At 41.8% G+C, this 13,160-nt stretch overlaps 1 protein-coding gene across 2 annotated transcripts in view; it reads left to right on the forward strand.

The window, feature by feature from the left end:
* The first annotated feature begins 55 nt into the window (after positions 1-55).
* The window catches only part of adcy5 (adenylate cyclase 5), a 91,452-nt gene continuing 78,347 nt past the window's right edge, over positions 56-13,160 (forward strand). For both annotated transcript variants that reach the window (XM_047156171.2, XM_017469280.3), the window contains exon 1: positions 56-2,309. In XM_047156171.2, coding sequence (XP_047012127.1) covers positions 1,365-2,309 — 945 coding nt within the window. In that variant the 5' untranslated portion in view covers positions 56-1,364. The remainder of the gene's footprint in view (positions 2,310-13,160) is intronic.

Consider the following 13,160-nt stretch of genomic DNA (forward strand, 5'->3'; position numbering starts at 1 on the left):
ACGCGCGCTGACCAATAGTAAAGCCGGAAGCAACGTTAGTCAATCACGCGTCCAATCTGAATGGCTGGAAGGCAGCTCTTGAAAATCAGACTTGGTTGAATGGCAATCCAACACCCAAAGACGGTGATGCATAATCAATAGTGTGCGCGCGCGCTTGTGTGTTCATCTAGACGGAAAAACCTGCACCGCTCGCGCACTGCACACTAGAACCAGCTGCATCTTCTATCCCGGACTCATTCTGCGTCGGTACTGGGTGAAACCTGATGGTTTTATTTGCGCGATGAGAATGGAAGGGGTGTGTGAGAAATGCATCCAGCTCGAATGAATTTCACCGCCAGTGGACTGCTGTGAGGTCACGACAGCGCAAGGACCTTATCATATAGGACTGCAGAAGTGTGTGTAGGTGCGTCAAACCAACACATATATATGTGTATATATATATAGATATATTTTTTTTTTCTGTTTGAGCAGGGATCGTAAGTGGGTCGTGATGGTTTCGGACATAAGGGGAAATCATCCTCTTCATCCTCATCATCTTCATCCTCACCATCATGCAACCATCTAGTGGGCAAGCGCCGCTCGCGCAGGTTAACGGCTCTCTCGGGATCTCTAGCCCAATGGATCAGTGCGGACTGTACGATGGAGTGTTTTTCTGTCCTCTCCGGTCCCAGCTGCTCTCTCTGATCGGACAGGCTGCTCTATTTGTTCCACATGTCAAATGAAGGCATCTGGGACGGAACGACGGACGTATGGTCACTTCTCCCCGGTTTGGCGTAAACAAACAAACAAACAAACAAACAAACCCCGCACAATTGCCGCTTCACAGTAAACATTCCCATCTACTAATAAGGAAAACGAGGAATGCCAGTACCACATGCAGAGCTAATTCCCAGTGCTGTAGGGTTTATTTCCCATGATGCTTTTGATTGCGCAGGGACCTGATCCTAATGAATATATTGCATGTTTAATTCTTTTCCGGTCTCTGAATTAGGCCTGTTTGCAATTTATTGTTATTATTTGGAAAGTTGTGTTTTTAGACGTTTATTTCTGGAACTTGCTATGTTAGTATCATCATAATCTTCTGTATAAAGGGGATATTATGAAAAGAAGACTTTCCCAGGGATTGCTTACGTAAAAACATTGGTTTGGTTTTTATTCAGCTGGATTTGAAACCATCTAAGTAAGATGCACACGACTGCTTTTTTTTTTTTTTTTTTTTTTTTTTTTATAAATCCGATGTAAACATCCTGAAAAGCCGAGAGAAACGCGGCCTGTTTTTATGAACATCCCTGATCCTGAGCAGATTCTAGTGGCTTTGTTGTGTAGAAGTGTGGCGCGTGCTTTAAATCTCATATGCCGAAATCATGTCCAGGTCGAACAGTGTGAGTCCACCGGGCGTGGGAGCGCCGGTCCTGAGGGTAGGACACGAGCACAGATCGGCCTGGGCCGAGGCCCTCTCGAACGGATGTCCATACTCGGCTAGGTCGAACAGAAAGCTAACGCGCACCAGCAGCCGCTGGAGGAGGGAGGAGGAAGACGAGGAGGAGGAGGAGGAGGAGAAGAAGATTGCTGAGCACCAGGCGGGACGCACGAGCTCCGTGGTGGCCCGGGTCAGTTTCAGGTCCAAGTCTGCGTGGCAAGAGAGCGGCGTCAAGCATGAGCGCTCATCACCGCGTCACGCCATTGAAGAAGTGAGACCCAAGTCGGTGGAACTAGGCTTGGAGGAACGGACAAGGACCAAGTACAAGGCGGAGGAGGAGGCGCTCGCGCCCGACGTCGCCTTCTCCTTTGGCGCGTGCTGCCGCGGCGCCATGCACGTCTTCAAGTCCAAGAAGTTCCAGTCTGAGAAGCTGGAGAGGCTGTACCAGCGCTACTTTTTCCGCCTGAACCAGAGCTCACTGACCATGCTAATGGCCGTGCTGGTGCTCGTGTGCGCCGTCATGCTCGGCTTCCACTGCGCCTCGGGGCCGTACCACCTTTCTTACGTGGTCGTGTTCTCAGCGTCCATCACACTGGTGCTCGCGCTCATGGTGGCGTGCAACCGCACCGGTTTCCACCAGGACCACATGTGGGTGGTGTGCTACGTCGTGATCGCGGCCGTCCTGCTGGTGCAGGCGGTCGGTGTGGTGCTGGTGCAGCCGCGCAGCGCCTCGGAAGGCGTGTGGTGGACCGTGTTCTTCATCCACGTCGTGTACACGCTGCTGCCCGTGAGGATGCGCGCTGCCGTCATCACCGGACTCACGCTCGCCGCTATTCACGTGCTGGGCTCCTGGAAACTCAACGAGTCGGACCCATTTTTATGGAAGCAGGTGAGTTTATGAGTTTTGCATCAGTGGGGCAGTATTTAAACATTTGAAATGGTACCAAGTGGCAAGATGTTGTAGAACAAATATGCTGAGGTTTGGATTAGAAACCTGGTTGGTTGTTTGTTTTCTTTCTGAGTAGGCTAAAATGACCTCCTGTCTTGGATAGGTTTTCTTTTTTTTTTTGTTCTCAAGGATTCCATTTGGTCTACACATCACCCTTAAAATACTCTCATCTTCCCCTGATCTAACCCTTGCTGGAATTTTTTTGTTGAACATACTGCAGGCCACAGTAAATGCACCTTCAATGAGTTGTCACAATTACTAGTGGGTTATTGATATGCATAGTCACTTGACCAAAGGGTAATTAGCCTATTCATTAGTGGGACTGGATGGGGTTGTTTCCGGTCTGTTGCTAAGGTTACCCTAACAAACTGATCAGGATGTACCATGTGAGGCAGCTGTGTGACATGTGATTATATGGCCTCAGTACAGCCACACCATTCAAGTGATTGCTCAAGATTAACAGTGGCATGTTGACTGATCCATGATTTGATCATAAAAAAATACACAGTGTATTTTAATATCAAGTGTGCCATTAATACCACATGTGCGAAGTTCTAAATTCTTCATATGTCTAGGATATTGAGTGAGTGAGTGGAAGAAGTTTTCATAAATGTTTTGGTCTGTACAGGATTTTTTTGGTGATTGTTGCAGCCAAAAATGGGTGATTTTGTTGCGGCTTTTCTCCAAATTTGCGATGCAACTTGCAGAGTTTTTTTTTGTTTGTGTGAGTGCTTGAATTGGTGAAATTGCAATTGGATGAAATTGTTTTGCATGGTCTTTTGCAGATGTTTGTTGGTAAGCGAGACCTTTTTGCTATACTGTTGTTCGACATACCTGAATCGAAAAGGGCTTTGGCTGGACGCATGTTGTGATGACATCATATATTGGCCCAAATCTGTGGAAAATCTGTAGTCATTTTGAAAAATTGCAAGCTCCTCTGAATATTGTGAAGGTTGTTTTTGAATTTGCGTTAATTTCTGCAATCGCTAAATCCTAGAGGAACTGATGTTTGGCTTCTTGAGTTATTGCATAGTATTGCTGGTATGAGCACACAGTTTGATGCCATGTATGTATATGTGATGTATTAAGCGAAGCAACATCTACACTAGAACCCTTAAACGTTCTTGGGTTGTCTCTTTGGTGGAACCCTTAATTCTTCTATGTAGAACTCTACAACGTAGTGTTTTCTGTTGTGTTTTCCTCGAGTCTCATAAAGGTGAGCCTTTGAAAAGGACCTTTTTGTGAAGTAGCATGTGATGGCTTTGATAGACAGCCTATTGGAAAACTAAATCTTAGAGGAAGACTGAGCACTGTGTGATCTGAGGTGTTGTACTCATGCTCCTCGTAAATTATACTGACGTCGCTGTAGTTGATATTAGCAGTACTTACTAACTTCCACCAGGATCAGCTCTAAAAGGAGGCCACTCCTTCCTTTTTTTCCTCTGCCATTACGTCCAAAGTCCTACACATACAGTACAGTGATAAGAAAGGCTAATCGAGGAGAGCTGCAGCATTTCTGTTGCTTGTAAGCAGTTACACATCTGAGGCCATCTTCACAAAGAATATTTTCGTACCATGAAGAGTATAAAAAGTAAGATTTGGATCGGTTAAAATGTCCATACTGTATACAATATATGGCCAAAAGTAGGTGGATACCTAACCAGTGACATCCATATGTGCTTGTTGAACATCTCATTCCAGATTTAGTCCACCTTTGCTAAAATAACCTTCAGTCATCTGAGAAGGATTTCTAATAGATTTTGGATTTTGGAGCGTGGCTGTGGGGATTTGCCCTTTCAGCCACAAGAGCATTAGTGAGGTCAGGAAGTAATGATGGGCGAGGAGGTCTGGGGTGCAGTCATTGTTCCAGTTCATCCCAAAGGTGTTCAGTGGGATTGAGGTCAGGGCTCTATGCAGACCACTCAAGTTCTTCCATACCAACCTTGGCAAACTGGTATCTTTATGGACCTTGGTTTGTGTATGGAGGCATTGTCATGCTGGAACATGTTTGGGCCCTTTAGTTCCAGTGAAGGGAAATTGTAATGCTACAGCATACAAAAACATCCTATACAATTATGTGTTTCCAACTTTATGGCAACAGTGTTGGGGAAGGCTCCCATATGGGTGTGATGGTCAGGTGTCCAAAAATATTTGACCATATAGTGTATGTATGTCTTTTACATGTTGCTGCTATGAGGACATCTGTCGTAATTATGATCGATTCTCACATGAGTGATCTTATAAATCTCAGATTTATTAATAGTGTACCTATCAGTATAACCGGATTGTTTTGATCTTTATTAGAACCGCTTGTTGTAGTGCATGTGGCTGCACAAGTTGTACGTGATCATTAGTAGGTTGCATGTTCATAACATGCATGTTGACTTTACTTATACTAGAAATGTTCCGAAGACACTAAGGAAAATTAATAATAAAAAAATCTAGGCTAATAGGAAAAGTGTGTATCCCAGAGTGTCTCTTACTGAAGGGGGAAAAAAATCCTTTAATCAAACATGTCATATTTGAACATGTTGGAACTGTACACTCACCAGTACACCTGCTCATTGCCTGATGCAGGGCAACGCATAAAATCGTGCAGATACAGGTCAGTCTGACCTCAGTGACTTTGACCATAGCATGGCTATTGGTGCTAGACCGGCTGGTTCGAGTATTTCAAAAACTGCTAATGTCCTGGGATTTTCACCCACATCTGTCCACTGTCATTAAAACTGGACAGTTGAAGATTGGCAAAAGACCAGGCCACATGTTCCCAGTCTTTAACTGTCCAATTGCCCACTGTAACCTCTGATTCCTGTTCTTGGCTGGCAAGAGTGGTACCTGATGTGGTCTTCTGCTGTCCATCTGCCTCAAGGTTCGATATGTTGTGATTTGAGATGCTTTTCTGCTCATTATGGTTATAAAGAGTGGTTATTTGAGCTACCATCGTCTTCATGTGAGTGCATAGCAGTCTAGCCGTTCTCATCTGACCTCTCTCTCTCATCAACAAGAAGACGTTTCTGCCTGCAGAGCTGCTGCTTGCTGGATGTCGTGTCCCCCCACCACCATTCTGTGTAAATTCTAGAGTCTGTAATGCTTGAAAATCTCAGGAGAGTGAGGCCTACATGGATATTACCTTGTGTTATTTCTACAGATAGTATAGTAGGTGTCATTTCCAAATGTGTCATCCATGCAAATTACTGACATGATGTATTTGGACAGCACTAAAATCCCAAAGACAGACTGTTAATTAGTGCATTAAACCTCCCCACGTAAAGGGCTTATGAGTTTCCCCTTAAAAACTATATACGAAACTGCTAAGAGAAAGTTTTACTAAAGACTTCTGAAACTATGTGGTAGGGTACACCTGACATCCTACAATTGATCAATTGATAGTTTTTCTTGAATGAATATTCACCATGTTTGGCAGATATGTTGTATGACCTCTCAGTGTGTTTGCAAAATTATTGAAGTTGCCTGACCATGCTAAAAATTTTAGCTGCTAATTATAGAGCACAGGACTGTCACCGACATTTTTTCCTCGGCTATTTCAACGATAGTGCTTAAGACGATTTAGAGGAATTGTTGCTGTTTTTGGAGTTTCCCTACTTCTTTTAAACCTCGTGTGATTTACGTTTTCCCTGTGCTTTTAATTAAGTGACTCATTTTATCCCACTTTTGTAACTGCTGGTATTTCTGTATTTATTTAATTATTTATTTATTTTTTCCTTTTAACAATGTATGCAGAAGAAGAAATGTCATGTTGGGGCTAGAATCAGTGAAGTGTTGAAACTGTGCAGAAATATAGTGAAGGTTCAGGAGGTTTGAGAACCTGAAACTCTGCACTTCCAGTAACTCCAGTGCATCCTGCATCTAGGAGGCTCGTAGCCTAGCATAGCCAGGAGTGGATAAAACCCTAGATTCCTCATATTTATCCGTTTTAGAGCACAGAATATGCATGAATGCAAAATAAATATTTTTTTTCCTTTCCTTAGATATATTTTAAGAATCATTATCAACATGTAATCAAGATCAGCAAGCCTACTTTGAATGAGATTTTTGCATTTGCTATTTTTGGCATAATGAAGAAGGACCCTTTGCCACTAAAAGTGATGCCAATAAATTTTCCCTGACAGCATGGTCTGTTTAAATGGCATGTGTGGGAACGAGCCACCATGTTTGTTGCTCTTTCCACACAATGCTGTTGTCTTTAGCATATCAGATCGCTCTGTTTACTTGATTCCCAGTTGGGCCCTCAAGTTGAGGGCTGGGTTTGAGAGATCCTGCAATGACGCTTCTATTAGGAGTGCTCTCATAATTAAATGGAGATGACTAACATTCAGTAGGCTGTGTACATTGATTCCTTGCTGTCTGAAAGAGAAGCGAAGACAGCTCGTGCTACCTAGCCTTGTTTGGCACTCTGTTTAACCTTACTGATGTAACACAAAATGTATACAGTATGTCAGCATAAAGACTACAATGTTGTCGCTAATTAGGATTGGGCAGTTTAAGTTTGTTCTACTGCACTTTACCAGTTCTTACTTGATCGTTGACCATTTTGACACACTTTTTTTTTTCTTTTTTTTTCTTTTTTTTCCCCCCCTGTAGTGATTGTAATGCCTATCAAATGGAAGCTGTGTATGAGGAAAAAACAAGAGTGAGCCAGGAGTATCCCTTTCAGCAATTTACAACTCTGATTATATTAATGTAAAGTCTCTGTCTCCCTCGTGGGCTTTGTTAAAGGTGGATGAGGGCTAAGAGACCCACCTAACAGAGCTAGCATGGTTTCGTCCTCCAGAGGAGAGCTGAAGAGGTGGATAGTGTCTTACTTGGCATGCCTCCAGCTGTAACAAGTTGCGTGGCTGCTGTAATTGAATTGTCCCCCAGCATAATGCACACTGGAGCGACTCGCTGGAATTCAAAACAGATGTCCTTTCTCGAAAGGCCTTTTATTTATTTGCCTTTGAGATTCAGTCTGTCGATGGAATGAGTGAGTCTCCTCCAAGCTGGACTGATTACGTGCTCAGAAGAGCGAGTTACTAAATAAAATATCATCCTGGGAGACTTCTGAAGTCAAAGAGCAAATGGGTGATCTTAGTGCAGGTTTGACACTCCCTTTTAACCCTGCGTCATGCTTGTGTTTGGAAGGCCTTGTGAACCTGTGACATAGGAAATGAAGTTCATGGTATTCGGCACAGTAGGTAACATCTGCGAGGTGTTCAGTCATCCAGGTCAGTTTGAATGTTTAGTAGTAGTGGCTGTGTCACTGGACATGTTTATTTCTTGAAGCTGTTTGCCATTCAAGCTAGTACTTTGACATCTCCAGTGTCATTTGAATGTAACAGTGATTTTATGGTTTTCTGAGTTCGAAATTGCTTTTGGCTCATTTGAATTTTGAAATTTGACATTTTGGCTCATTTGCAATTTGATTTGGTGTAATTTAACACTGCGCATCATTTAAATGTTGGATGAGGGGCGTGTACAGTTAAAGACGTATTTGTACACCTCTTTCATTCATTGTTAAAAACACAGTGATGGAAAAACATAACCAAACCTTTACAGAGTTCACATAGAAATTGCAAAAAGCACCCAAGCACAGAGAACACAGTGGACATGCTCAATATATTATTAGGTACTAGCTTAAAAACATTTAATGTGTCCACCGTTTATTCTCTGGTTTTGTCATCAGTCAAAAAATATTCATTACATTTCTGCAGCATTACAGCTCTGTCCTTTGGCTCAGTTTGTACCTCACTTAAAGGGGTCATATCATGATTTTTAAACATTTTTAAATGTTAATTATTTTGTTTATTGGGTGTAATAGAATAGGTTAACATGCTTTAATGTTCAAAAAATACATTTGTCAAATCCTGTCCATTATTGCAGTACCTCCTATTACAAGCCCGCTTGAAACGCTTCGATTTCTCCAAAGCCCCTCCTTTCGAAAAGCCTAGAGTGCTCTGATTGGCTAGCTGACCCCTTGCGTTGTGATTGGCCAAAAGCCTCAAGCGTCTGTCGGAAATGTAACGCCGTTGGGGTTAGCTTCAGCCACCAAGGCTTCCAAAGCAATTCTAAGCCCCTAAGCAACATATCGTTGGTTTATCGTATCAGTTTGGGCCCGAGTCAGACTCAGAAAATGCGGATGATCAAGCGGAACCAACTTTCACAGTCGTGAGTTTTATTTCGTAACTCCTGTTACCTTTTAGATGCGATGTAAATTCCAATGCCCCGCCCGCAGGCCATCTATGCTGTGTACACAGCTTCTTTGTGTACATGCTATAGGTACTCATGCGATATATCTTTGGAAAGCTAAGAGTCTTGTGATTTGATTGTATCTTGAAACGATTTATTTCAATCACAACAGCAGCTACAATCATCTCTGTCAGACCACCAACATACAAACAAACATTTATAAAACTGAGGCAACGTAGCAGAATTTAACTAGCATGTTAGCAGAGATCAGACATTTACAGGTTCTGATTCCGAAGCACAAGATTGTCTGAGCAAAGTGGGAATCTCCCCACTTTTCAGGAGTAACTTTTGTGTATAGCCTGCTGTGTACTCGCCCGGTTCAGGAAGCTGTCCTCCATAAAATGTGCTGTGCACAAGCAATCATTTGGGCTGTACTGCTCAGGAACAGCGTTATAAATAAACGGTAACCACTGATTTCTAATTTCATCCGTTTTTGGAAGGCCAAACAAAGGGGTTTTGCTTTCGCACTGAAACACAGCGTCTTCTTGACATGGCGCCTGAATTCACTGAAGCCTCGCTTTCTTTCTTCACGCCTGCCATTGGGTGGGATTATGCTAATAGTTCACATAGTGACGTAGACGTTTGCGGAAGTAGATTCTGGACTTCGTACGACACATTTTGGGCAGGTCTGGAGTAGTGTCCTGTTAGATAAAATAAATCCCTTTGGGGGAGACTATGAGCTTTGTGACTTTGCAGATCTTATACATGCACAAACAGATGCGTTACACACCCAAACAGAAGGAAAACATTAAAAAATCATGATATGACTCCTTCAATAATGCAGTAGTGGGTGTGACTTTACTTTCAATAAACCTTCAACTTGTAAATCCTCTACCTGTCTAAACCCAGACCTGAGGTAATGCTTCCTGTATTTTAGCAACCAAGGACTTTTTATTTTGTAAAACCACCAAAAAGCATTTTCCTCTTTTTCTTCTCTTTATGTTCCAGTGAGTACACAATCATGCGTCCTGTGAAGATGCACATAATCATATTTGTATGTTTACATGTAAGACACCAAGGGGCATATAGGTAATCCTAGTTCACAGGGGCTTGCAGGGGAGCAAGTGTGCACACTTTCCAAATTTTAATTACACCGCCCAAGTATCTGTGGTTTTAAATGTCAAGCAAATGCTGATTGATTTTAGCAGGAAAGTGGATCTTGTAATGTGGGGGTTGGGGTGAGGGTCTGTCACTACCTGATTTGCGCCATGTCTGTGTGCGCATGCGTGGTGTAGATGTCCAAATTGCTTCTACGGCATTTAGCAGATGCCCATATCCAGAAAGACTTGTGTTTTTATATAATTTTTTTTAAATACAATTGAGCAGGTTAAGGGCAGTGGCCAGTGCTGGGATTTGAACTCACGACCTTCCACTGAGCATTTGTACCCTACCCTTACATCACACACTACATCTGTGTATGTCTCACTCTCCAAGACTCATCTCTCCTCATTCCCTGATTCCTCCGAGTGTGATTAAAGATCGCGGACTTCGATTGATTTCTGTGCCGCAGGCTGAAGGACAGTGGCTGGAGGAGTATCCATTTTAGTTATTTATTTAATTTATTTAATTTATTTTTGCTGGTCTATGTTTTTTTTTAGGTTTCATCATTGTTTCTATCTTGCTCTACAGTACATTAAATTACATACAAATATAACCATAGCTGGGTTTGACTGTTTGACCTATTTGACTTTCAGCCATTAGAGCTTCAGAATCAGACCAGTAAAAAGTGCCTCTGTGTGGGGTTGTTGCCCCCCCCCCCCCCCCCCCCCGCCTTTCATTTCACCATATGTTTAGTTTATAATTGTTGTGGTTTCTTTAATATTTAATGTGTATGCTGTTTGCCTGATCTACTGAATGAGTAGCACTATCTCGGATTCATCTTAGCCTTTCACATTACAGTTGTTTCTGACAGCAGGCAACAATGCAAGGCCCAACTGTGTAAAGCCACACATAAATATTATTGTATACGTATGGCACAAGTGCAGTACAGTAGGTGCTGTGTCCTTTATGCCTCCATCATCATCATTTCACCACCCCGTCATCTCAGACTGCCCAGTCATACAGGCTGTACACTTAATTATTTCTTTTTATACCTATTGACATATTTCATTGGCTTTCTTTCCGTACTGTTCTCTGTGATGGTGAGAGAAAGACTATAGATCTGGCACCTCTATGGATAGATGACTGGTTTACATGAATTTACATCAATATTGATACAGACCGAGCTTGTCAATATTTGACCATATGCTTGCTCGTGTTTGAAGTCCTGCCTCTTAACACGATAAGAGCATAATATGTTTGCATGTTATGTTTACAAGTGATAATTACTGTAGAAACTCAGGAACGAACCCTCGATAGCAAAGCTTACCTACGACATTTGCATGAGAAATGGCTTTTCTCGCTTTGTTTCCTCTGCATCTTTGCCTAGCACATTTGTTACTCCAAGTCATTGGTTCTTAAACCCAGTTCTTGGGATGTCATGTGCTGAGCATTTTTGCCTGCCCTAATACAGAATTTTTTTTCTTGCCTGATAAATATTAAGCCCTTTTGTGGTGTCAGGTGTGGGCAAAGCACAGACTCATGTATAAAAAAAAAAAAAAAAAAAGTAGCGTTTTTGATTGTCAGACTGAAATAAAATTTAAAAAAGTGCTATCTAAAGGGGACAGAGCCACTGTCCCTGCAAACTAGGGGCTGCATAAGCTACTGATAAATTCAATAGTTACCACTCAGGGCAACTCAGCGGTGGGAAAAACAGCGTGGCAGATGGTAAGGAGATGCAGACGAAGAGGCTAGATGTACAGCACTGCACAAAAGTCTTGGGCACCCTGTTTTTTTTTTGTTGTTTGTTTGTTTGTTTGTCCCCCCCCCCCCCCCCCCCCCAAACTTTATATAGATTTTTATTTTATGACTTCTACATTATCGAATTAATGCAAACAACATTAGTTTTCCAGCACAGAATTAAATGAAGCATTAAAAAAATGTCATCAGTAAAGAAAGCAGCATATTAAGTGGTAAGAGACACTTTTTAGACAAAAGAATACAATGAAGGCCGCTGGGTTCTGCGGAAAAATTAAAAAAGCAAGTGCGACAGTCAAAGTCTCCAGAAGAACCATGTCTGGTTCTGTAAGATGCTCAATAAAAGTTTCAGGTCATTTCCTTTTAAAACTGCACTAATTAGTAGCACCTGAAGCTACTTTTTTTTCAAAGGGTCTTCACCAAATATTGCCTTTGTTTCATTTATTAATGTGTACTGCACTTTATAGTATTTTATTTAAATGGAGAAACATTTAATTTCATTCGTTTTGAAGCCTTCTTTGCTCTACAGCATTTCTTTGCATGTGCTTAAGACTTTTGCACAGTACTGTACATCTGTAAATATTTCTGACCAGATGAAGTCAATTCACCTGCACAGTGTGCTGGGAAAAGTCTTTTAAATGTATTTATTTTTTTTAATGGACCGTTAACACTTTACACTTCATCTAAAGTGCTATCAGACATGTGTGCAAGACTGTTTTTACCCCCACTCCCACCTGTTTCCAAAAGGATTCCTCATTTACCATTGAAAGTTTAATAAATTGTAAATAAAATGCTTGCACTGTAGCAGTGAATTCTGTTTTGAGCAGTGGTGTGTAAAAGTGCACCTTTGGAGCCGCGGGTTGCACGTCGCTATCCAATCCCACTCCGGCTCAAAGAGACCAATCCAGACTCTTTTTGGACACTTCCGAAGCTGGAGTTGAACATGGAGGAAAAACCTCCATGCTGCTGTAGACATTGCATTGCATCCATTCATCATTAAGCTTTAAGGAGCTTCCATGCCATGCTGCGTGCCCTCCGTTTCAGAAATCAACAATTTCAGCTGTAAGAATTAGTATGTTCTTAAATAGTATAACATGATATACAGAATTATCATTTTGCATATTTATTGCACCGATTTATTTAATTGTCAGGAAGAAGGTAGCCTCAAAAAGCAGTGTTTTGTATGTTTTGCTATCTATTCCTCTAAAGCAGCGGATCTTAACCCCCGGGGGGTCGTAAAGTGGTAGCAGGGGGATCGTGGGAAAACTTTTTATTTTAAATGATTTGCGCACAGAGGTTCACAGAGAAAAAACATTTTGCAAAACAGTGTCATTCAAGTGGATCTCACTCGCAAAAAGGTTAAGAACCGCTGCTCTAAAGCGTTTATAAATGCATTCACACGTTTTTGTTATTGCACGTTGGTGTGCTAGTGGCTTCCCTATGTCAAATAATGTCTTTAAATGTCTTCGGAGTCATAAAAGTCTATCTGAAAGAGACTGAATTAGGAAAAAAATAGTTCTACTTACTTCTGTTGTGAAATATGTTGGAATTGAAATGTTGGACTATTTGTCATTTATCTGAGAACTTCTTCCAAGAGATTTTTTGTGTACTTTATTTCTGACCTTTTATTCTTTTGCTGAGGCCAAGCTCCACAATTTTTGTGAAACCATGCATTGTAAACATTATCATGCTGGTTTCAACACGCGTGTAAGACGAGCAGTCACAATTAATCCCGACTTACAAAGA

Source organism: Ictalurus punctatus, chromosome 6 (genome assembly GCF_001660625.3).
Source record: "Ictalurus punctatus breed USDA103 chromosome 6, Coco_2.0, whole genome shotgun sequence".
In the NCBI taxonomy this organism is placed as follows: Eukaryota; Metazoa; Chordata; class Actinopteri; order Siluriformes; family Ictaluridae; genus Ictalurus; species Ictalurus punctatus.